Source organism: Oryctolagus cuniculus, chromosome 5 (assembly GCF_051225735.1).
Source record: "Oryctolagus cuniculus isolate XC-2025 breed Fujian yellow rabbit chromosome 5, ASM5122573v1, whole genome shotgun sequence".
NCBI lineage: Eukaryota > Metazoa > Chordata > Mammalia > Lagomorpha > Leporidae > Oryctolagus > Oryctolagus cuniculus.
The window spans coordinates 144,693,833-144,719,022 of record NC_142871.1 but is presented as its reverse complement, the minus strand read 5'-3'; the positions used below and the strand labels follow the sequence as shown (position 1 = coordinate 144,719,022).

The following is a 25,190-nucleotide window of genomic DNA, read 5'->3' as shown; positions in this document are numbered from 1 at the left end:
GGCACAATCTTCTGCACTCACATCCCATTGAAAATTTTTCCTGGGCAGGTGCTGTGGCACAGAGGGTGAAGCTGCCACTTGCAGTGCCGGCATCCCATATGGGTGTCAGGTTGAGTCCCGGCTGCTTCTTTTCCAAACCAGCTTTGTGCTAATGCACGTGGGGAAGCAGCAGATGATAGTTCAAGTCATTGGGTCCCTGTACCCATGTGGGAGACCAGGAAGAAGCCCCTGGCTTCGGATCAGCCCAGCTCCAGCTGTTGTGGCCATTTGGGGAATGAACCAGCATTTGGAAGACCTCCGTCTCTTTCTGTAACTCTGCCTTTTAAAATAAATTAACTAATTAAAAAAATTTTTTTACTTCTTAAATAGATGCATTTATTTATTTGAAAGGCAGAGTTGCAGAGAAGCAGAGAGAGAGAGAGAGAGAGAGAGAGAGAGAGAGAGAGGTTTTCCATTCGCTGGTTTACTCCCCAGATGGCCACAACAGCCGGAGCTGTGCTGGTCCAAAGCCAGGAGCCAGGAGCTTCTTCCAGGTCTCCCACACAGGTGCAGGGGCCTAAGGACTTGAGCCTTCTTCCTCTGCTTTCCCAGGCCATAACAGGGAGCTGGATTGAAAGTGGAGCAGCCAGGACTCGAACAGTCACCCACATGGGATGCCGGCACTGTAGGCGGTAGCTTTACCCACTACTCCATGGCACAGGCCCCTAAATATTTTTTTAAAAAAGAAAACTTCCCGTGATTTCTCCAAAGGGCTGTCAACAGGAGTATAGCAGCAACAAGAGAGATCTAGCATAGCAAGCGCAAATACAGACATGCTAAATTAGAGTTTCCAGCCACAGGTAACTTTTTAATACATTGAATCGAAGTCTGTTGGACAGGAAGGCACATTCGTTTTCTTTAATCTTCTCCCTTTCTCCCCACTTTTCTCTCCATTTACACGTCCACTTAAGTGAGTGATGATAGAAAAGGAAAAAGAATGTTAATGGTCCTGTGTCCCTGAGGCCCCATGGTCCATGACCAAGCTCTGTGTCAACCTAGTAGAGGTGTCTTAATTGTTTCTAATTCTCAGTTACAAAGAACATACTCCATTTTTTAAACATATTTAAGCTTTTGCAAGCATAGTTCAAGAACTCAGCTGCTAACTTAAAATAGAATTACCATATGATCCAGCAATCTTACTTCTGGGTCTATAGCCAAAGGAAATGAAATCAGTATGGTTTATTGCAGCATCATTCACAATAGTCAAGCTATGGAATTAACAAAAGTGACCCTCCATAGATGAATAGATTAAAAAAGTGTTACATGTGCTTGTGGGTAATGGAATACCATTGATTCTTTTAAAAGAATATTATAAATTTAAAAGAATTGAAAAGAAGTGTTGCCATTTGCAAAGATGCGAATGAATCGAAGGGCATTATGCTAAGTGAAAAAACCAGGCAAGACAGACAAAAATTGTATGATCTCACTTACATGTGAAAGCCAAAGCAGTCAAACTCACAGAAGCAGAGAGTAGAATGTGAAGACCAGGACCTGGCATGGAGAAAGGGGGAATGTTGGCCAAAGAGCACAGGTTCAGCTCGACAGAAGTTCTAGCGATCGGGCTGGCATTGTGGCAAAACCAGTTTAAGGCTGCATTGCAAGTGACTCTGCTTCCAATCCAGCTCCCTGCTCATGGGCCTGGGAAGGCGGTGGAAGATGGCCTGAGTACTTGGGTCTCTGTCACTCACATGGGAGACTCAGAGTTCCTGCTTCCACCTTTGGCCTGGCCAAGCTCCAGCCATTGCAGGCACTGGGGAGTAAACCAGCAGATGCAAGACCTCTCTCTTTGCCTTTCAAATGAGTAAAATGAATCTTAGAAAAAGAAAAGAAATTCTGTTGACCCACTGTGCTGCAAGGTGTCTATGGTGAATACTAATACACTGTGTATTTCTAACCTGCTGAACGAGTGTATTTTCAGTGTTCTTACAAAGTAATAATAAGTATATGAGGTTCGGTTAGTCTGATTGATCATGCCATGATATATACATGTATTGAAATGTAACATCATTTATCAATTTAAAATAAAATTAATGAAAGAACCTGTTATCTTAAATGTCTTTTCCTTAATTAGAAAATAGGACATTGTGTATCTAATTACTTTCTCTAAACCATTCCACACTCTCCATATCAGATGAAGCACCTGCCACTCCCAAATGATATTTTTCTCTTCCCTGCATGGCCCCCATAGGGGCAGACCTCTGCCTCCCATGTTTCAGCCCATCTGACCCTTATTCCTTCATCTATCCTTTCATTGATTTCATTTCAAAACAAGATTAATTTATTTGAAAGGCAGAGTAACAGAGAGAGAGCGAGCGAGAGAGCTTCCGTCTGTTGGTTCACTCCCTACAACTACTAGATCTGGGCCAGGTCAAAGCCAGGAGCCAAGAACTCCATCTGGGTCTTCTACATTGGTGCAGGGGCCCAAGTACTTGAGCCATCATCTGCTATCTTCCCAGGTGCATTAGCAGGGAGCTGGATGGGAAGTTGAGCAGCCAGGAACTCCAGCACTCCGATAAGCATTGCCAGTGTCAGAAGCAGCAGTTTAACCCACTGCATCATACCTGGTCCCTTTTTGGTTTATTTTGCTTTATTTACAGATTTTTGTTTTATTTATTGGGAAGGCAGAGTTAGAGCGAGAGTGAGAGCGAGAACAAGAGAGAGAGAGAGGGAGAGCCAAGACTTGAACTGAGGTCTTTCGTTTATTTTTAAGAGATGCTTTTGAACTTTTCTGCCCTTTTCTTCTATCTCCTTTTCACACTCCTTTTTCCTCACATTTCAAAATGTACACAATGAACGCAGAAAGGAAGCCACACACACCAGCAAGCCTCACCAAACTGCACTGTGTCGTCTCTTTTCCTCACCCGAGGCAGCTGTGGGACAGGTGGCAGAGCCAGGAGCATTTAAAAGTAGATAACTACCTGGCTGGCTGAGACTGTCAGATGAGTATCACTGAAAAATAAAGTGAAAAGGCGATTGTCTTCTTGGCAAAGTTATGCTTTTGTGTTACAACTCACTTTGGGGCTGGCGCTGCGGCTCACTTGGCTAATCCTCCGCCTAGCGGCGCCGGCACACCGGGTTCTAGTCCTGGTCGGGGTGCCGGATTCTGTCCCAGTTGCTCCTCTTCTAGTCCAGCTCTCTGCTGTGGCCAGGGAGTGCAGTGGAGGATGGCCCAGGTGCTTGGGCCCTGCACCCCATGGGAGACCAGGATAAGTACCTGGCTCCTGCCTTCAGATCAGCACGCAGCGGCCATTGGAGGGTGAACCAGCGGCAAAGGAAGACCTTTCTCTCTGTCTCTCTCTCACTGTCCACTCTGCCTGTCCAGAACAACAACAACAACAACAAAAACAAACAAACAAAAAACTCACTTTGGAAGTCTGTTTATGAACATGTTATCTGAGCTATTAAATGAAAAGAAAAAACAATGTGTACACAATCCATGTTATGTAACTGGAATTGCCTCTAACAGAGGCAGAATGGTAACCAATCTCCAACTCATTAAATTTACTAATGGCTGAATAGAAACATCATGGTTATAAAAAAACAAGGGCACGGGTCAGCACTACGGCGCAGCAGGTTAAAGCCCTGGCCTGAAGTGCCAGCATCCCATATGGGTGCTGCTGGTTCGAGTCCCAGCTGTTCCTCTTCTGATCCAGCTCTCTGCTATGGCCTGAGAAAGCAGTGGAAGATGGCCCTGTGGGGAGCAACTTGGACTAGACTAAGTTACTGGAATTAAGACTTATTCTATGCATCTGCTCTCCCACAATATGGCGCTGAGAGAGGAGGAAACAGCTTCTACACAGCTGCCTCAGTTCAACCAATAAACTGTAGGAGCTGCTCCTGATTGGAGGAGAGCAGCGTACTCGGCGTGTGGGTAGCAGAGTTGGGATTGGTGGAAGAGGACTATAAAGGAGGAGAGAGACAACATGCACCAGGAACATCTAAGAGGAACACCTGTGCAGCCCCCGAGAGAGCTGGCCGGTGGTGTGCCGCTCCCCCGCGGAAGTGGGGAAAGTGGCAGGGGGAACAGCCCTTCCACGGAGGTGGAGGGACGGTAGCCAACCCGGGAAGAACCAGCAGCAAACCCGGGGAGGGCCGAGCAGACAAAAGAACAGCGCAGGGTCCTGTGTCGTTCCTCCACGAAGAGGGGGAGCGACATGGCTCAAGTCCTTGGGCCCCTGCACCTATGTGGGAGAGCTGGAAGAAGCTCCTGGCTCCTGGCTTCAGATCAGCTCAGCTCTGGCTGTTGCGGTCATCTAGGGAGTGATCCAGAGGAATGGAAGACCTGTCTCTCTCTCTGGCTCTACCTCTCCCTGTAACTCTCTCTTTCTAATAAATAAATATTAAAAAAAAAAAAAAAAAAAAAAAAAAAACAAGGGCAGTAACCCTCCAGTGGACAAGTGCCTAGAAAAGAGGGGGACTTTTTTAGGTTTCTGTCTGAAGAAGGTGATCAAGGACCAAAAATTGTGCAATGAGATTGGACTAATTTATATCAAAGCTATAAGTGCTTGTCATCTGACCCAAATGCCCTAAATACTTGAACATGCTTTCCTCATTTCTTTCTCATTTTGATTTACAACTGAGACTGCAAAGTCTGAAAGTGCCAACAGGTGTGTTAAAAAAGGCTCAAATAATCATGCAGGAAGTGCGAATCAAAAGCACAAAAAGGCATCACCTCACTCTCTGTCTCTCTCTCACTGTGCACTCTGCCTGTCAAAACATAAATAAATAAAAATAAAACAAACAAACAAAAAACCTAAATGCTGGTGAGGATGTGGAGAAAGAGAGGTCGTATACCCTGTTGGTGGGAATATAAATTACAGACACGATGGACGTTTTCCTCAAAAAATTAAAAAACTAGAACTACCGTATGATCCAGCAATCTCAGTAGATATCCAAAGGAAACTCAATCGATGTTTTGAGACATGTCTACACTCCCATGCACGGTGCAGTACTGTTCACAACTGTCACGATGTGCAACTGACCTGGCGTCCAGCAATGAATGAATGGGTAAAGACTTGTAGTAGCTGCACACCATGAAATACTATTCAGTCATAACGGAAGAATGAAATCCTGTCATTTGCGACAATCTGGACGAAACTGGAAGGTATGGTACTAAGTGAGATAAACAGGCACAGAAGGATAAGCACTGTGTGATCTCACTGATACGTAGAATGATAATAGTAATGAAGCCGGTGGCACTGAAGTAGCGTATACAGCACTGTTCCCAGGGGCCGTGGGGACCAGGAGGGAGGGTGGGGGGGTGGTGGAGGTTTGTCAATAGTTACATAGGAGAAAAACAGTCTGAGGTTCTGTTGTACAGTAGAGTAACTACAGGTTACAACAATGCTTTGCACTCACATATTTCAAAATATTCAAAGAGAGGATTTTGAATGTTTTTACCAAGAAAAAATGATAAACGTTGGAGTTGATGGATATGATAATCACCCTGATTTGATCATTACACAATGTACTTAAGAATCAAAAAGATCACACTGGGGACCAGCACTGTGGCTCAGTGGGCTAAGATGCTGCTTTTGCAATGCAGGCATGCTATATCAGAGAGCTGATTTGAGTCCCAAACTACTCTGCTTTTGCTTTTGGTCCAGCTCCCTGTTCATGTGCCTGGGAAAGCAGCGGAAGATGGCCCCAAGTGCTTGAGGTCTCTGCCACCCACATGGAGACCTGGATGGAGTTTCAGGGTCCTTCAGCCTGGTCTGATCTGTTCTGGCCGTTTGGGGAGTGAGCCAGTGGATTGAAGTTTTCTCAATCCCTCCCCCTAGTTCTGCCTCTCAAATCCCTCTGACACTCTGCCTCTCAAATAAATAAATAAATAAGAAAATCTTTTGAAAAAAGAATCAGTGTTTCACAAATTTATACAATTCTTATATGTCAATTAAAAATAACATAAAAGGAAAAAACCTTAGAATTTAAATGCTTTAGCTAAAATTGAACTTCTGAAATTCAACTCAGAACAAATATCCAAAAAGAAACCGCTTCTGTACTGAGTGCTTAAGCAAAACAAAGTTAGAATTTCCATGGAAACAGCCTGGAATTCTTAAAGGAGAAGACACAAAGGAGAAGACAAAAGCAAGCATGAAAATGCATTTATTTGTTTTTTGGCCCTTCACCTCTGCCCCTGGCCCCAGAGGCTGTCATTGTAACAAAGGCTTTCAAGCCTCAGAAGGAATTAAGAACAATTGACAGGAGGGAGGAAGGGAGGGAAAGCAGCTCCCTCCCGCGAGGAACCCACTATTCCATGATTTTCTCATCCATCTCCTCTCCTTCCCCTAGCTGGGAAATCTCTCCATCTTTCCATGTTGCTTATGCCATTCTCATTGTGCGCAAGCTTAGCTGTTACTTGGTTGGGGTAGAATAAAGGTTACAGGAAAACCACGGCCACCCTCTTTAAGGAGAGTCACTTAATGAGACGATGGAGACCAATTAATATTGTACAAATCACCTCAGTGTGACATTTCCGTTCATCCAATGCTTTCGAATTTCTAATATGTGCCCCGGTCAACTGAATTCACTGTATGAGTCCATTTTCCGAATAGGAACGCCAAAAGCACAGACTGGGTAAGTTGTAAGGAAAGGTGGCTTCTTTCAGCTCAGGGGTCCCCTCCAAGGTCAAGGTTGTGCATTGTGGATGCCTACTTGCTAGTGGAGTTTTGAAGTTGGCAGGGTGAGACATAGCGGGACGGAAAGCACGTGAGACCTGACCAAGTGGGCTTTTCTAACAGACTCGCTCTCCTGATAACCCATTAACGCATGATCCAATCATCGCAAGAACGTGCTGATCCATTCATAAGGCAGAGTCCCACCCGACCCCACTCTTAACACCTCATGGTGGAGATTACATTTCAACATGGATTTGGGAAGGAGGCAGACCCGAGCATCCATTTAATCAACACAGTCTGAGAGGTAGAGTAACTGCCGTGGCTACTGTCAGCCCATGTTTTCCTAGCTCCTAGAGTGTAAGATCACCCTCCTGGTAAGTTATGAAACCATTCTTCACATAGTGCCTTGGATCTCAGACCTGATGTTCTCTCTAACTCCACAAATACACACCACCTGCATAACCAATGAAGACAGGGTGCCCCGGCTACTCACTCTTCCTCATTACATGAGAAACTTTTCTTTTTAGAGTTCTACATGGTATGATTCTTATAAAGCAGAAAGTGTGGTATGGAAATTTATCACAGCTTCACATGCCTTATAATTATTGAAAACTAATGAAATTCAATAAAAGATACTGTGTTGTGGATCTGGGAGTTATCAGAACCAAGAGATCAGCAAGCAATCCATTCCATGATAACTATATACTTAAAGATAATTCATAGGAGTTACTCATTTGATGTTCTAATGCACCTCACTAGATATTTCCACACTGCTGTGGACAGAAATTTAAAATATGAAAACATCCCAAAAGGTGACTTTCTCTTTGGTTGGCTATTATGGTAGGGCACTACAATTGCTGCTAACAGATTTTCCTAAACATTTGCTTACTGTATGATTGGCTGTGTAGTAGATGATTGGCCTCATTTTAATGTACATAAAATGTGTTGTTTTTCTCAGTCTGTAAACATCTCCGCACAAATGGGAGTAGGATAAAGTGCCAGGGTCTAGCCCTAAACCTCAGCCCACCTGGTCCCTGCTCCCTTGTGCTGGTCCAGCATCTGATGGGCTGGTCCCCTCTAGAACCCACCCTCTTCAAGCCATCGTCAGCTGGACGGTTTCCAGGGATGTGACCAGTCCTGCAAGGTTCACTAGTGGGAGACAGCCTGTATCTCTTGCTAAGTATAAAACAGACATTAAGTTAGTGACATTTACTGTCAAGGCATAAAAACAGGGCATCCAGGAAGAGCGTTATGCTCCCTGTAAACAGTACATGTGAATCATGGATACTCACGCTAGTTAGAAAGACAGAGCATTCACCTTTACCACAGAATTGGAAACAGCCAGTGCAACAGAAGTTTTTAAAAATTATATTTAATACAAGTGAATAGATTAGAAGATCTGAAATGTTATAAAGCAATATACACAATGAATAAATAATTTGCACAGGAGAGTCATGTCTACATTACATAATAACACTGTCTAGTTTGGGAATACTTAAAAGTAAATCCAGTGATAATGGAGAAAGTCCATAAAAATGCTAACCTGTCTTCCCTTGTATGAAATTGTTCAAGTATAAAAATCCAATACAGTGTAAAATAGTATTCAATTTAGTTTAAGAGTAAAAATCGCAAGTATTGCAGTTTCAGAAGAAAAATGTAAAGCAGCATTTAAAAACTACATAAACTACATAAGAAGAGGGTTAAAGGCGTGAATTACTGATAAATGAGATTTACATGAGCAAAAATCAGAGAAGGAAGCATGAAACTAGCAATATATCCTGTTTTTTTTTTTAAAAAAAAACCTAAAAACTAAAATAAACTAAAATGTGTTAATGTAAAAGTACTCTCTTATACAGTGCACATATGAATTTAAATAAATCCAAGCCAACCTCTTTAGTTGAATAGGTTAATATTTAATATGCTACATCTAGACCTACTAAATAATTTATGCCATGAGATGAATACATAATTTTACAGTGTCACATCTAAAGTTCCTTTCTTTAGAGTGCAGCATAGTAAAACTTAAAAATAAATATCTTAAATAGCATTACTATTAAGGCACAGTATAAACCACATTATCATTACCCTTTGAAGAACTGTAATCTCAGAAACTTGGTTGTCTCATGTACTGTATTCACTAATAAATAGTCTTAAATACGACTCTGAAATAGATACTAAAAAGTGGAAAATTACTTAAAAAGGGAGAAAAAAAAATAAACGTCCTTAAGACAGATCTTAAGGGTTGAGTCTGCAAACTTTGCCTTGCTTTGATTCTGAAGCCACGAGTCGACACAATAAATAGAAAGAGACGGCTGTTGTAGTAGAAGCCTGATCCTGTTCAGGAATCAGAATTGCTGACACCAGCAGATACAAGTTTCCCAAAATTGAAACAGGATGGGGAGAGGGATTAGAATGTGACAAGCTCATCACACAAGCACAAGTGATGTGTTCTTTCCAGAACTGTGTGTGTTATTGATTGTCTGTACAGCTGTTGCACCCGTTCATTCCACATCACTTTGTTCCACGGTCCCACTGGCCCACGGGACAGATGAGAAAGTAGCTTTGGTGCCTGTCCACCATTGTGCCCACTGCCCCCTCCTGGAGTGATTGTTCGATGCCCATGTCTGAGATAGTAAGAACACGACCTTCCTTCTGGAAAAGAAGTTCTCCAGGCCCCCAGTGACTGCTAACAATGACAATCAGTGCTTTTCCCATTTTGTGTGTATAAAAAAAAAAAATTCTTCTTTTAAAGGTAATTCAAGCTACATATGCTCACTCTGTATTCCCTGGTTCGACTAGATTCAAATAGCATTTCTAACTGGTAAAAGGCGGTTTGCTTCCCTGATACTATAAAAAAGAGCAAAAATAAAATCCTGTTATAAAAGTGAAGTTCCAAGGTTACTCCTGCCGTCGCGCCGTGGCGGCCTCTCCTGTACTCAGGCTCTTTGGGATTGATTTCCAAAACTGCGCCCATCCCCCTTCATTCTCACCTCTCTCTCATCTAGAACATTCCATGGAATAGTACAAAAAATAATTCTGCTTCACCCTAGCACTGCTCCTTTTTCTTTTTCTTTTTCTTTTTTTTTTTTTAAAGCTGTTAAGTCATTGTTAACCCTCTTTTGAGCTACTAAAAATTGGGAAATTGGGAGGGGAAAGAGAAAACAATTGAACTTTGATCAGACGGCTGGTCTATTGCATGCGGTCTGTCTGCAGCTGTTGAGGCTGATACTGGCCAAAGGCAGCGGCGGCGGCAGCTGCGGCCGCGGCGGCAGCAGCTGTCCCAGGTGCTGCGGCGGTGATTGGCTGCTGGACTGCATAGCCGTAGCCCCCAGCGGTGACATATCCCGCAGCAGCTGGAGACGCCGCGTATGGGTACTGGTCATAGGCGGCGGCAGCTGCGGCGGCGGCGGCAGCGGCAGAGTACTGTGCGTAGGCAGCTCCAGTGTAATCAATGTAAGGTGTGGTGGAGGCCGCAGCTGCTGTGGGCTGGACGTGCGGAATGACCACTCCAGGCTGCACAAAAGCCTGTGGATAGACATAGTGGGCAGGTATCCTGTTGAGAAATGGAAAAGAAAGTCAGGCGGCGCTCACCTCCCATCTGCAGCATTCATTGTACAGAGAGATAAGGCAAACTCAAATTTAGTGGTTATTATGAGCATAGGGTTGCCACAATATCGCCTTTCTAGTGGACCATGGGAAGCACCCTGGCAGTTGCCAAATCATCGGGTGCCCCTAAAAGAATTCGGCCACGGAAACACAATATGCTCCCTGCTAGAATTTTTATGTACAATGATTTGGAAACCACTACATAGAACAGATCCAGAGCTTGGAAAATAAGTGAAGCTCACCAGGGCTCGGAATGCATGCTTCATGGGTTACGACTTTAGAAAATTTTGTAACAAATTCATAGAAGAAAAATGTTTAGCACACAGACCAATTCTTGGTCCTGAAGACAGGACACACAAAGTGAACCACAATCATTTGGTTCTGTGTGGGAATAAATTGCAACAAAATCCACGTTTGTTATCATGGCAACCCTACTTGAAGTCGCTATGCAGACGCAGCACACATTAATCTCTCTGCAACCTCAATCACCCTTATTAAAAATAATGATAAAAAAGAAGCAGGCGACAAAATAAAAAAAGGAGTTTAAAAGTTCACAAGTGTGTAAACACAGCAGAATCACACTTCTCACACGAACTGTAGTGCAGCTGACTGTCGCAAGAGGCTGTTGTGGGAAGCTACAAAAACGCTAGGAACAGTCATGGCAGTGAGTCCCCGAGAATGCACAGCACGCTCACTTCCTTTCTTTCCTTGTTCCCCCATAAAAGTCATAAGGACACAACGGTCAATCAAACCTGCTGGGTTACCAGGCCACTGAGGGTCAGTCGGCTTGTTTATCTCTACGCGAGACAGACAGAAGGGGTTTTGGGGAAATGATGAGGTTGGGGGGAAAGTAGGGCCAGGCAAAGACACCTAAGTTATTTCTAAAATTAATAGAAACGTCAAAGGATTACAGCATCAGAAAACATTTTTTTCTTTTTGCACATATACTGGCTCTTGTTCCATCCTCCAACATCAACAGAAGTAGATGGCATTAGCATCTTTTCAGTCTACCCTATGAGCCAGTAGTTTATACAAATCCACAGTATGATTATACATTAGCCTGCAACAGGTCAAGAAAATGAGACAACATCAAATACCATTTAAAATGATACATTCACGGCTCACATGCAAGGCAGACTTAAAGGACCTTACATAAAAGTTCATTTGATTACAAAATAAATCATAACAGGTATTTAAAAAAAAAACAAAACCCATGCATGTCAACTCTCACTCTTGCCCATGTAAGACACTACCGCGAATCTCTGATTTATTTCCATCTTCCTTATTTAAAGTCTTCTCTATTTCTAAAAATAGCACACTACAATGCTAGCTGGTTGCTGGCAAGTCAAGTCGTAACTCCAAACGCAAATAACAATCTTCAAACTTCAAAGAACTGGAAACTGAAAAGTGCACATGCAGATTTTGGCAAAACCCAGATTATGCTCTGCCTTTTCAGAATTTTACAGACAGCACTCATGGACAGACACCCATGGAAAAAGATGCATTTATCGCAGAGGGTAAAGACCTCTGACTCCCAACGATAAAAATACACTCCATTTCACCAGGCTCCCAGATGGATCCCAGTGCCAGGAGAAAGGGCGGCCCCGAGTGTGGCTGAGGACACTTAGAGAGGTTCTTAACGGCCTGTCAGAAGCCAGACGCCTGGCCAGGCACACAGAAGCTGTGCTGCAGGGCAGGCGACAGGTGCGGCTTTAGGGAACACTGTCCCTGGAGCCGCCACGTCCACAATGTGCAGACCCGGCTAAGAGACTGCTCTCCTGCCAGTCTGTGTGTGGTGATGGACAGCAGTGGCTGCAGCCGGGCTATTTTTGATCCTGTCATGCCACAAGGGTTTCCAGTGGGTAAAATGTCTTTATAAGGCCAGAGTGAAACATCTATCAGCTGCGGAGGCTGGCCAGAGCGAAGCTCACTGATACCGAAACATTAACCCCTTGGGCTCCCAAAGTTCCCAGGACCACATGGGGGTTGCTAGGTTTGCATCTTTGGCGAGGAAGAGCCCACCAAGAATAAGTGTGTCTGAGAAACAGACTGAGTTCAATCTGTGCCTGTGTGTGAAGACGGCATTAAAAAGGGTTGCTAAGGAGACTCTCCCATCTCCGCACTGACTTTACATTAAGAAGTCGTTTTGATTCGACAAAGCCGACCAGTCAGAGTGGAAAGTTCGGTGGCGGAGCAGACGCCCACGTGAAGTCTGGCGAGGGTTCGGAAGCTGTCGGGAAGGCAAATGGAAACCTACAGTCCTTTAAGGCTGAGGGGCGGGCAGAACCCAGAAGACTGCGGAGTCTAAAATACGCTGGGGCAGGAAAGCAGAGGCAGACTCGGCGGACCGGGGCGAGGAGCTCCCTTGCAAAGTCCATAGCCTGAGTTGTCTGCACCGTCCAGGGAACCCAGGAAGACCACTTGGGACCCTCCCTCCTGCTGCGTTATCTACCCCTGTCCTTTGTCAACCACAGGGCACACACGCCCAGCAGTTACAAGCAGCTTCTCCGGTGACTTTCAGAGAAAATGTACTACATTCTCTTTTTCTTCCCATCGCTTTTGCGCTCTTTGACATCCGCGACTTTTATTAAAAAAAAAAAAAAAAGGCTTATTTATTTGAAAGGCATAGTGACAGAGATAGAGGGACACACACACACACACACACAGAGAGAGAGAGAGAGAGAGAGAGAGAGAGAGAGAGATCTTCCATCTGCCGGTTCGCTCCAACTTTACCCTGGTAACCCACATGGGTGGCAGGGATTCAAGCACTAAAGCCATCACCTGCTGCCTTCCCAGGCACATCAGTAGGAAGCTGGATCAGAAGTGAAACAGCCAGGACTTGAACCAGCACTCTGCTATGGGATGCAGGCATCCCAAGCAGCAAATGAACGCCCCCCTCCCACCGCCACCACAAAGCCCACCTCCCTCTGGGCCTTCTGAAGTGATGTCCTGAGTGGTTTCCTCTCCCAGCTCACCATGCAGACTGCTGACGGAGGCCGAGTCTCGCTCACCTGCTCCCAGCAGTCCTTGGCCCCTAACAGCATCCCCCCAAAACTAAGTGCAAACATCTTCATCCTTGGCATTTTAGGCCTTTTCTGCTCGGGCTTCAAAACACCTTTCCAGTAGTTGTTTGCATTTTTCCTCACACCCAGGTCACCTGTGTTTTTTTTTTTTTTTTTTTTTTTTTGTTTGTTTTTTTTTTTAAGATTTATTTATTTGAAAGTCAGAATTACACAGAGAGAGAAATCTTCCATATGCTGGTTCATTCCCCAAATGGCTGCAGCTGCCAGGGCTGGGCCAGGCTGAAGCCAGGAGCTTCATCCAGGTCTCCCACATGGGTGTAGGGCCAAAGGGCTTGGACCACCCTCTGCTGCTTTCCCAGGCCCATCAGCAGGGAGCTGCATCGGAAGTGGAGCAGCTGGGACTTGAACCCATATGGGATGCTGGTGCTGCAGATGATGGCTTAAGCCTCTGTACCACAGTGCCAGCCCCACCTGGACTCCTTAAACTATTTCCTGGACATGCACACTTCCCTATATTCTCACTTTTGCTCACCAGGGATGCCAATCATCATGCCATTCCTATCTGTCAACAGCCAGATCCCCTCCACTTCAGCGCTAGCCCCCACTACCCAGAAGGTTCACCTTTTAGTCTCACACTTTTCCTATGTGACAGGGACTAATATCATCAACCCTTGGCAGCTGTGCATTGGACAAAATTTTCTAGGGAAGAGCCCAAATGGCCAAGACAGTGCTCTATAAAACTGTTCTCTTTCCTCCTCCACCATCCTGTAAAATCTAGGCCAACTTTCTTCCCACCGACCTGATGTCTCCCTTCCTTATCTGAAGCCACATGGACGCCTTCCTTGGTGCTCATTAGTTTTCTAGATTATGAGAGAGAGTTATATCTTTTTTGGCTACAGCTTGCCACAGAGGAATCAGGCCTAACCCTTACCAGACCTGTGACAGGGGGAAGTTAATTAACCTCTCTGTGTCTCAGGTTATATATTTATCTATTTATTTATTCGCCACAGAGAGGACATTGACAGTGCCTTCATCAAATGCTTATTGTGAGGATTTAGTTATATAATGTATGCAAATCCCTTATCAGCACCATGCACGTGGCAGGTGTTTGGTGAATGTTAGTTATGGTCCCTCCTGCCCTGCCTTGGTGGACAGCATAACTAACTAGCACGGTTTTAGCATACCTAGCATAAAACTTAGCACTTAAAGGTATACTGAGAGTAAATGTTTGAGTGGGTGTCCAACGTGGCCCACATTAGTGAGGAATTTCTCCTTATAGATCCAGGGTCTGTTCTCAAAGTTTCAATAAGAAAACGCTGCTATTTTTGAACAGAAACTATTTGTAAGACACTGCTCAGCAAATCCTCCAGTTTCTTTACATCTGCCCACTGTCTTACATCAGAAACTCCTTCAGGTCAAAGTTTTGTCTTGGAAGACCTGGGGGTCATTTAAGGACCACATGAAACAATAAATAATTCAGCTACTAGAATTTCAAACAAGTAAAACGAACAATTCTTGAAGCTTCTTTCCAGGCCTAAAATAAGCACATGAGGAATTCCAGTAGCATTTAGGATAGCTAGGGATGATCTGTTAGGTACAGACTGTGGGAATTAAAGCAAGGCCAAGGACCCCTTAAAAAAGAGAGAACCTGCTTGGTCCCACCTTGGAAGGAATGCTGTCAATTTCTAATAAGAATCTCCAGTTCAAAAAAAGTTTGTGTCATCATTCTTTATAAAGACAGTTAATAACAGAAGGGATAAAAACATGTGTGGCTTAAAATTTTCATACGTCCTGTGTATCCTGGTGGTTCTTACTTCCACGTGGCACTTTCTTTCACCATAGCCAGCTCGCAAGGCCTTCCCTGCATAGTCTGATTTCACCACACACCGAATCTTTTCTCCCTTGTGCCTTTGTGTGTGCTCATTTGGCCCTATACCCTTCTCAAACACCCAAGCTTCCTACCACCCGTGCAAGTCCTACCCATCGGCCCAATTCTAAATCAAACTGGTCCAAGTCTGGTCCCATCCTTCCCCCCACAGCCTTGTCAAACTCCTCTAATCCATCTATTCTGCTGTTCTGAATTCCTTTTGTACTTGAAACAATACCAAGTTATTTAGCAATTAGTCATTCTTGGTGGGTTGGCATTATATTTGCTTCCAAATTAACATGCAATTTCCTCATTTGGCATCACCCACAAACATGGTGAAAAAATAAACACATGCTAATATCTGTTGATGGATTTAATTTTATAGCTGTTTCAAAGTGGGCAAGCATGACTAAACAAACCTACCATCACTTCTTAAGACCTGAAAGGCATGTGCTCCTTCCCAGTCCCACCTTAAACAGGACGCCTACTTGGCCAAAGCAGTGTTCACAGAAATCTACCGTGGACCCATCAACCTACCCTTTGTGTCAGTATCCAGTTAGCCTGGATGGGACTTTGACACCCAGTTATGGATATATGAAGAACCTTTTTAACTAATCTTATTGGACCAAAGACTCTTCTACAGCTTGAAAGCAGGAGGTGGCTACAACAGCGAGGTACAGGTATATGCTGAAGGGAGGGTTATTAGGTGTTCATGGAAAAGATCACTTGCCTCTTCCAAGTCAATTTAAACTATTAATTACTTTTTTTTTTGCTTTAGTCTTGGAGACACACATGGTAGACATCTATCTATGTGGACAGATTCCAGCCCTCCAGGTTAAACATATAGACACTAAGCTAGCAGAGAAACTGGTGCCCAGGATAAAACACTCCTTGAACAGCTAGAACATTTAAGAAGTGTCCATCTCTGGCATTGGTGGAACCATTGATCAGGTGGAATACTGCCACGACACACTCTAGCACCTAGGACAGACATGGGCCGGAGGGGACTCTGCCACCCACATCATGTCTGAATGGAAGGGAGGTGAGCAGCACTTCAGAAGAGAACAGCTGGTAGCCACAGAACCCAGGGACACCACAGACAGAGCCAGGCTGTTTGCCTGAGCTCGGTCTGAGGTGGAAGCTCGCTCTATGCTACTCAAAACTAAAGAAACTGGCTAGTGCTCGTGAACTCTGGAGACGGCAGTTAAACTTTTACTTTAGCAGGCCTAGAAAGGGATACACATTGCAAAAGAAAGAACCCCATTCCCAGAAAACTCCCCAGAAAACAGAAACTTAGGACATGCAAGCAATGAATCTGTACTCTTACAGAGAGAAATCACACAATTTAGCACTCACTACAAAAATGTGGTTAAGTGGAAGTCACAGGTTACAGCTTAAAAGCAAGGGGGGAAAAAAGGCCCTTTGCTTCCCAAGGCAAAGTCAAAGAGAGCACTCCTCAACACCACCACCAAAACCCAAAGGCAAAGAGCCCCTTCCCCGAGGAGAAGAAAACACTGTCACTACAGCTCTTTTCAATTAGGTCAAAAGCACACAGTTTAGCTATCAACACCACTTCATGACTGTAATCAATAAAATAAAGCACACGGAGGGCTATTGACTATTGTGAAAAATAAAAACAACACCAACATCCATGCATCGTTAATCACCATCTGAGCTCGTGTGTCTGAGTCTACTGGTTACAGAGTTTAATTCCAAACAGAACTATTCCACCTCTTATCATCGTATCCTTCTCATCAGTTAGCTTAACTGTATACGAACCCTGTCAGGTTAGAAAGAGATAAATACAATTGAGTCAAGTTGAACAGCAGTATTGGCGCTGGGATGCAAATGGTCCTGTACATAAGGCCTACCTGGTAGGTTTGGGTTGTTTGGTTATGTTAAAATCATAAGCTCAAAATCTGCCTGTTTTGTAGGCTGCATACTTGGTCAGATAACTTGACTCATCTAAAAATAGTTCTAGTCTCAGCATTAAGAATACACAAACATATTGTCAGGATGTATAACCAGGAACATTCTGTGACATGATGATCTTGTCTGTACACAACAAAGAGGCAGGTGAACCAACAACAGCTATGGTGAAACAGAGGACGGCCTGATTAACCAACTTACCCGAAAGGTCTTTGTATGAGGGCTGGATGAAGCTGCTGAACACCAAAGGCAAAACCTAACAACAAAACATACCACATTCTCGGTTTGCACATGGTTAGGCTTTTATTGCTCCTACATATCAAATGTAATCACAACTTTGACTTAGGGAAGATAATCACTTTTTGGATACTTTAAGGAAAATGTCATGTATGTGTAGATACATTTTTAAAAATCAGTTTTATAAATGCTTATCCCTCATCCAAAATGAAGAGTTTCTTTGTTTGTTTTTTTTAAAGTGGATACTTAAAAAAAAGTTTACTAAGTTCAGTTGACAAACACGGAGTAAGACCTTAGAAAATTAAACCAGGGGAAAATGCTTATGGAATGAAACCAAAGACAACAGTACTTGACAATGACATTACATGTCACAGACATTCCTGCAATTTTGAACCTCAATCTAGAAAAAGTCTAAAAAAAAATCTAGAAAAAGTCATTTGGAATATTCTGGAATGGTTTGGACAATGCCTTAGAAGCCTAAGAGTCTAACAGTTTACAGCACTAAAAATTCACAAACAAAAACTCATTTAGTGGATAGCACACACACTACGTATGGGACAAATACGTATTTCTTAAGGCCAATGGGTAGCTGCACCTGCACTCACTTTCCCGACAACCTCATTTCCTGCTGAAATCGTTCTGCTGGAAGTGTTAAGCTCTTTCCAAAATTCCAGATAGAAAGATATAACGGTAAAGAGCACATGATTTAATCCAACAAGTAAAGCTGTTCACCCCAGGGAAAGACTGCGCTTGCTCAACAGTCAACTTTCGATTATTTGTGCTAATGCAAAGGGCAGTGCTGTAAATAATCTAAAAGGTCGTTTTTTCACATAGACGAAATGCTGCTCCCTTTTGGCAATTTATAGCTACGTGCAAGGCTCTGGGCAAAATAATTTCTCATCTCCAAGTACCCATCCCTTGCTTATCTGTAACTTGGGGGTTCCCAAGTGGATGCAGTCTATTTCCTTTGATTGCTAATATTCTGTAACTTTATGTTAAAATGTATCATCTGGATCCTCCCCTCCCCCCCATTCATCTTGAAGTTAGGTGGCCTGCTCTGAGCACAGTGCAACTGGTGATAAAAGGAAAGACCACATTAAGCAGGGAAGTCCACTGGAAGAAGCTGGCAGATTTGGCCTGTCTGACCCACCCATAAGTTTATCTACGAAGGGTTACAAACTGGAAATCTGTGAGCTGCTTCCAGCGTATGTCACATAGGAAGCGATGAGTCAGCCTAACTCGTGTGTGTGTCCCAAGCGTCTAAAAACCCCCCAGATCCATTTTTGTGCACAGGTAGATTCTGAAAGAAGTGTTTGCCACTCTCAATTCTGTGAAGCCTGGGAGAATCAAGTTCAAGGAACACAGGTACAGAGTCTCAAGGAGCCCCTGAATTCTGAATGGGGAATCACTCTATTCCTAAATAGGGGGCTCTGGGGGCTGGGGGTAGGGAGGGGAGACAGACGTTTCTCACCTGGTTGCATGATCCTTGGTTTTGCTCCTAAGTATGCAAGATTCACGTTGGCCTTTCTGCCATCAATGATGGGGTTGGGATCCTTGCAGGCCCTCTCTGCAGCTGCCCGGTCGGCCATGGTGACCTTAGCAACACACACACACACACACAGACATACATACAAAGCTCTCAATGAACCCCCGAAGGAGACAGGGACTCGCTGGCCAAGTCACTCGTGATGAAAATCCAGATCAAACTTTTCTTGCCTTTCTTCTTCCTTTTTGTTTTGTTTGCTTTGGCCAGCCCTTACTCCTTGATTCCCATTTCCAAAGGCCAGAAAGGAAGAAGAAAGAGAAAAGGAAGGAGGAAACCCTTCACCCCCCCCACCCCCCATCCCCCACCGCAAAGTCCCACAGGGGGCTGGCAGGGCCTAAGAGAGCCGGGAGCCCGGATTCGCAGGTCGCCTCAGCATTCTCCCAGGCCGACTGCCCCCTGTCCACCCGCAGGTCCGACGCGGCCTCGGAGGCTCAGTTTGCGTTAGAGGAAGTGCAGCCTCACATCTGCTCGGCGCTCCAGCCGCCCCGCAAACACTCCCAGCCACAAGGGCTATTGTCCTACTCCGGCCGAAACAGCACGTTTCAATCTCCAGATAGCCTACTGGGGTCGCCTGCAGTTCGGCCAAGGAGCAGACAAGAACCTCACCTTTGCCATGAAAAGGGAGAGCCCCAGCCCCCTCCCCGCCCCAGCCCAAACGGCCGGAAGACACACGCATTTTCACAAAGCAACAGCGCGCTCCGCCACCGGCCTCCGAGCCCGGAAAGAGACCGTGCGGGGCCGCGGCTCCGCACCCCAAACCCAGAAGGCCTCCCACTCCCGTTCCGTCCACCACGCCCCGCCCGCCCGCACCCCCCGACAGAGCCGCGCGCGGGGTCCTCGCCCGCAGCCAGCGAGGCGGACGCGGGCCCTCGCTGCCCGGCGCCGCCGCGCGCAAAGTTTCAGTTCGGCCCAGAGCGCAGGGGCAGCGCCGCTCACGGCCGCCGGACTCCCCGCGCGGGGCTCGCAGCCGCGACCCCCGGAGCCCGGCGCCGCCTGGCCCTCCCCGCCCGCGCCGAACCTCCAAGCCCCGCTCCCCCACTCCGCTGGTGCAACTTACAAATCCATAGCCCCGGGACTTGCCAGTCTGCCGGTCGGTGATGACCACCGCCTCCTCGATCTCGCCGAAGACCTCGAAGTACTTGCGCAGGCTGGCGTCGGTGGTGTGGTAGGGCAGTCCCCCGACGAAGATCTTGGTGTACGTCGTGTCTTTCTGGGTCGTGTGCATCTTCGCGCCCGCCCCGCGGCTCGGGCTCCGGCTGCGGCTGCGGCTCGGGCAGCGGCTGCGCCTCCTCCTCCTCCGGCTCCGCGTCTCCCGCAGCCTCTCACCGCCGCTTGGGGCCGAAGGCGAGCCGGGGGGCGAGGGCGGCGGCGCGGCGGGGGCGAGCGGCCGGGGGCGGCCGAGGGCGCGGGGCGCGGGGCTTCCGAAGTCGCTGGCAGCCCGGGAGACTCGACCCGGCTTTTTCCTCCCGCCCCCCCTGCCGGTCACGGTCCAGATTCTCCGGATCGTCTAGGGGTAGGAGCCGCTTGGAGAGAATGTTGCGAGCGCTTGGCACTCACCCCGGCGGGCGCAGGTCAGGAACGATTGGAGAGGGGTGGTCCTGCCGCGGAGCCAGCGGGGCGCGCTCAGAGGTAGATGGTCCTTTCTGAGAAATCAGGTGTCTTGGGTGGAGCGTGGGGAGGGTCGGCGTCGCGAGCGTCCGAGCGCGGAGGTGGGCGGCGGGGGGCGCGCGGCAGGGCCCGGCTCGGGGCTCCGCGCGGCTCTGGCTCCGCGTCCGTCCCTCCCGCCGCGGAGGCTGCGAGACGAGTGCGGAGGATGGCGCTCCCAGCCCTCTCTGCTCCCTTCCCCCGCGGGCCGGGGGTCGACGCCCGGCTGGGGAGGGGGCGGGCCGGACGCCTGCGATTGGCCGCGGCAGCACCTGGGGCGCCCGGCGCCGCCGCCCCCCAGCTGTTGGGAACAGCTGCTTCTCTCCCGGCGCGGCGCGGCGCGGCGCTGGGTCGGGAGCGGCTGGAGGCGGCCTTGCTTTCGGCGTCGCCTGTTGTAGCTCATCAAAGTCTTGGGGAACCCCTGCGTGGCCCCGGCCGGGCCCCAGGGCGCGAGGACTGCGCCCCGGAGGCAGCGACGTTGCTTTCCAAAGCCGGTGGCGCGAGCTCCCGGCTCCAGGCCTGCGGGCGGCGGGGTCGGGCGGGCTGGGCGAGCCGGGGGTCCTGAGGCCTGGGGCGGTTCGCGGAGAGGTCAGTCCCCTCCCGGGCTTTCGGGGGTGGGGGCGAGGGAACCGAGGAGCTTGGACGTCTGAGGCTTGGAGAGTGAGAAGGAGGGACCCCAACTTTCCTTAGCTCCCAGAACCCGCTGCTGGGGAGAACCAGAGAGGTAGAGCTAGAAAGAGGAAAGAAAAAAAAATCAAGCAGGATTAGTGTGCTTGGAGAATCATTAGCTTCCATTGCTCACAGCCCAGCCACACCAAGTGTGTCCACGAGGCACCACTGTCTGTTTCAGGGCACCGTAAATCAGTCCTTCAGCCCCCCACAGTCGCCGAATTTGTGTTTGCTCCCTAGCTTAAGTTATCTGGGGAGATGAGTACAGATGTCTCATCCTAGAGCCTCCCTTTTTTCCCCCCCTTAGCAAAGAATTCATGTGTTTTTTTTTTTTTTTAATTACAGAAACATTTAGTGACATGACCTCATCTATTTTATCTGGATGTAATTGCTAAAGGTCTGAATTTTGAAATCAGCTTGTTACAGGACAGGTGATTTCAACCAGCAGACCTGAAAACATTGGCGGAACACAGTGCACCCCCTACCCTAGATCTGTTTCTTTATACGCCCCCCCCCCCCTTTTGCAACTTCTTTTAATCAAGAGTGCATCCAATCAGACCTCAGAAGCATTTGGTCCTCTCTCAGATTTGAACCGATGCAGTAAAGGAAAAAGCACATTTCCCACCACTGTCAGTGCCGGGTTTCCTAGAAGTGCGTGTGTTCACCAAGACTGTCCCTGAGGTTCCCACACTCCTTGCCCGCTTCCGGCACCGTTTATTCCCTGTGAAGCAGCTCTCGGTGTGTGGTAACCCATGTGATTTCTCTTTCCAGGACGCCTTTGCAGTCCACTCAAGAGGATGAGAAGTGTTACATTTGCTGAAGATAGTGGGGATGCAAATATCTGTGTGCAAAACGTTTAATTCTGCTTTGCATCTTGCTTCCTTTCGCCGACTTGGGGTTGACTTTTTGAGGTCATCTGTCTCCAGGAGCTTGAACCCCACAGTGGGAGATGTAACAAATCTATGCAAAATTCACATTTAAAAAAAATCTTAATTTAAAAATATGTATTTTATAGACGATTGAGAGCCACAAAGTACACTTATTGACATTGCTGTCTCCATTGCTTAAGTCAAGTTCAGGTTCAAAAGGCACTCGGCTAGTATGAGGAAGATAGTTTTTAAAAATTAAGAAAACAAAGCAGACGGCGAAACAGAGGAAGCATTTTTAAAACTATTTGACGTCCATCTTATGGTGCCACTTAAGAATTGCTGTTCTGGGATCAGGCTCAGGCACCATCTTTTTGTGAGAATGATGCCTTTGGCTGTCTCACCTTTCTGCCTGGACAGGGAGCCCACCCAGGGAAGAAGGATATCTGGGACTGCAGCCAGAAGCTTCGTTGCAGAGTGGTGAGGTCTACGAGGGAGTTCTGAGCCCAGGCTGGAATACCTGGACCTACAGCTTGGCTTCTGGAGACGCTTCCCTGCCTTTGTCCAGGGGAACATAGCACGTCCCTTCTCCTTACAGGTCCCAGGCAACCCTGCCTGGTGTGCTTTTATTCTTGTAAGGGAACAGCAAATATTTGATAGTTTTGTTTGGAACCTTGTATTCATTCTGTACAGAGAATGCCTGGATATTCCTTGGTTTTGAATTCCAGAGATAATTAGAGCATTGCTACTACTCTGGTATTGTGTGAGTCTCTGAGAACACAAGTGAGGAGAGATGATGGCTCCTTGTTTTCCAAACCAATTCAAGTGGAAGCCATAATCCATACGCAGTCCAGCTGGGTGAATTTCATCAAGTGGCCCCCTCCACTGTGCTAAGTGTTACTGCTGCCCACCATGGCTTTTGCTTCACACCTGCACAGAGGTGGGCACAGTCACAATGGCCAGATCCATTCTTCATGGATTTATGAATCCGAGCCATCAAACCATGTAGCTTTGGGGCCATAGCATGCTTCTGAAGTCAAAGATTCAGGGCTATTAAAGTGCCACATGTTTCTGTACAATTACCCATTATGGATTCAGGTTTGGAAAACAATACTTGGATAATCCTTGTGCTTTCTCAGCTGCTTTTGGCAGAGGAGGCTTGTATATTCAGAGACCTTGTGCAATAGGATGTGTGCTTCTTTGGAAAGAAAGAGCTGTAAAAGTCTGTAAACGTTATAAATAGGTTCCAAGCTTGTCATATCCAAATTAGTCCGTATGGATGGGCCCACATCCTCAGTTCCTACTTCTTGGCAAGATCAATATTGTTTTATTACTTACAGTAAATTATTGTCCGCTATGTTCAAAACCTTCAGCTGACTATTAGAGGTCAGAACTCGGCTCACAAGTCTCACATTCGTTTATCCCTTTTCTCCCCCAACCCCACCACCCTGACCCCTTTCCCTCTAAATTAATCATGGAAATCAACTCCTAGCTCAAGCCTAGAAGAATTTTAGAAACAGAGAGTAATATTTTGTGCAGATTGAGAAGTACAACTGGCTAGCCCATTGAGGCGTAGTCAGTTGCTGTGGCCACCTGAGGGCAGGCAGAGTGTGTACAGTCACTAGACCTCTTACACACCACTCAGACCCTCCCCCGAGTTCTTCATTAGCTAGCACCGGAGCAATACTTACCAAAAAGAATTCATATCTTGAAGATATGTCTATCTCCAAATTTGAGAAGAAATATGTTCTTGATTGGAATTGACTATTTGCAGAGAATTTAGGCTGGGTATTTAAAAATAAAAAAAAAAACACAAAAATATAGCTTCAGTGTAGTCCTCTTTTGGTTTTTGGAAATGTTTTACCTTCTTTTGGGGGCCTGTGTGTGCATTCTGATGCAAAACCAACAGGTTTCTGGGCCTTTGGAGAGGCCCATAGTCAGCTGCATTTCTGTTTCTCTGGGTGGGTTGGTAATTCTCTCTTAGCAGCAGATAACAAATGTGTGCAATAGGTTATGCAGCTATTTTAGTGTGCAGGAGAATTCACAGTCAGAAACCTCATTGGCGCAGCTCAGACCCACCTCTGGGGGAAACCTATTCATGCTGCGTTAAACCATATCTAAGCTGGTAAGTCAAGTGAAATGGGAATTTGTAACCGTTATGCAGTGCTTAAAGTCGTAATGCCTCTTTGACAGCAAAATTCCAGAAAGCAGAGTAGGGTTATTTGGGGGATATGTCAAGGGCAAAATTGAAAGTGTGGGGGGGATAAAATTCATTTCCAATTTCACCCTCCCAGCGGTTTCCAATTGCCTGGGTGGAAGTGGCTTTTGATGTCCCCACACTTTAAATTCTGTTTTGTAACTCTGAAAGGCAAGAAAGAGAATGCAAACATTTCAACCCCCCTCCCCCCAACCACCATGAGCTTCTTCCCATTTGGAGCTCAGGGTGTACTTTGGTTTTAAGTCTCTGAGCTGTTGGGTTATATTTAGAGAACTGATGATACTCTCCAAAGGTATTGGGTGACCTCTCTTGATGACAGACTCCTACGAATGATGTAGCTGTGTGCTGGGCAAAGGGCACAGTGCAGTGGAAATAGCCTTGCCCATGTGGTCTTTATCCAGTTCCAACACCTAGAAAAAACTCTGCCCATCCACCCTAGAATGGAAGATGCCAGTATGGCCCTTTGTTTAAAGATGTGTCCTGAGGGTCAGCTCAGACCCAGTGGTTAATATGCGAGCGGTGCTTCCTTTTTAAGTAACAGGCTTGAGAATGAACTACTTTAATGACCATCATTTTGTAAGGTTGTAGAGTTGATATTTTCTCTGATAACAATGGAAAGGTATCTTCATGATAGAAAATTATGAAAAAGCTTGAAGAAACATAAAGAAGAAAATCAGAATCACCCACAATTCTACTCTTCAGAATAACTGTTGATGCTTCAGAAAATCAAATTCTAGGGTTTTCTTACTGGTGTTTGAAAATGTACACATATAAATGCACGCACATGAATTATGTGCAGTATCCTGTCTCACCAGCACCCTGTTTTTCACCTAAAAATATATGATGAGTATTTTCACTTATCACTAACTAGCGTTTGCAATTTTTTAAATGCCTAAAAAGCAGTTGATCATGCAAATGACCCAAAGTTT

General features: G+C 46.2%; 2 protein-coding genes and 1 long non-coding RNA gene across 9 annotated transcripts in view; 1 reads left to right on the top strand and 2 right to left on the bottom strand.

The window, feature by feature from the left end:
• Positions 1-8,012: 8,012 nt before the first annotated feature.
• On the bottom strand, positions 8,013-20,367 carry RBM24 (RNA binding motif protein 24). Of its 4 annotated transcripts, none has more exons than XR_016234731.1 (5): positions 19,922-20,367; positions 18,790-18,913; positions 17,283-17,337; positions 16,820-16,932; positions 8,013-10,209 (listed from the first exon to the last, which is right to left on the bottom strand). XR_016234731.1 is itself a non-coding variant. In XM_051832606.3 (4 exons), exons 1-4 carry the CDS (start codon positions 20,087-20,089, stop codon positions 9,846-9,848), a joined length of 711 nt encoding a protein of 236 aa, XP_051688566.1. In that variant the 5' UTR covers positions 20,090-20,367; the 3' UTR covers positions 8,013-9,845. The 4 variants fall into 4 exon arrangements, 2 of the variants coding, with proteins under 2 accessions (XP_051688566.1, XP_089190485.1); XR_016234732.1 differs by having other exon boundaries at positions 9,716-10,209; positions 11,015-16,932; XM_051832606.3 differs by lacking the exon at positions 16,820-16,932.
• LOC149126769 (uncharacterized) overlaps positions 20,351-25,190 on the top strand; it is a 90,473-nt gene continuing 85,633 nt past the window's right edge. For 3 of the 4 annotated variants that reach the window (XR_016234733.1, XR_016234735.1, XR_016234734.1), the window contains exon 1: positions 20,351-20,493. This is a non-coding gene — a long non-coding RNA (uncharacterized LOC149126769). The remainder of the gene's footprint in view (positions 20,494-25,190) is intronic. The other variant, XR_016234736.1, reaches the window with a different exon arrangement.
• Positions 20,854-23,876, bottom strand: LOC149126771 (uncharacterized). The gene is made up of 2 exons (XM_089334360.1): positions 23,735-23,876; positions 20,854-21,238 (listed from the first exon to the last, which is right to left on the bottom strand). Exons 1-2 carry the CDS (start codon positions 23,746-23,748, stop codon positions 20,911-20,913), a joined length of 342 nt encoding a protein of 113 aa, XP_089190486.1. The 5' UTR covers positions 23,749-23,876; the 3' UTR covers positions 20,854-20,910.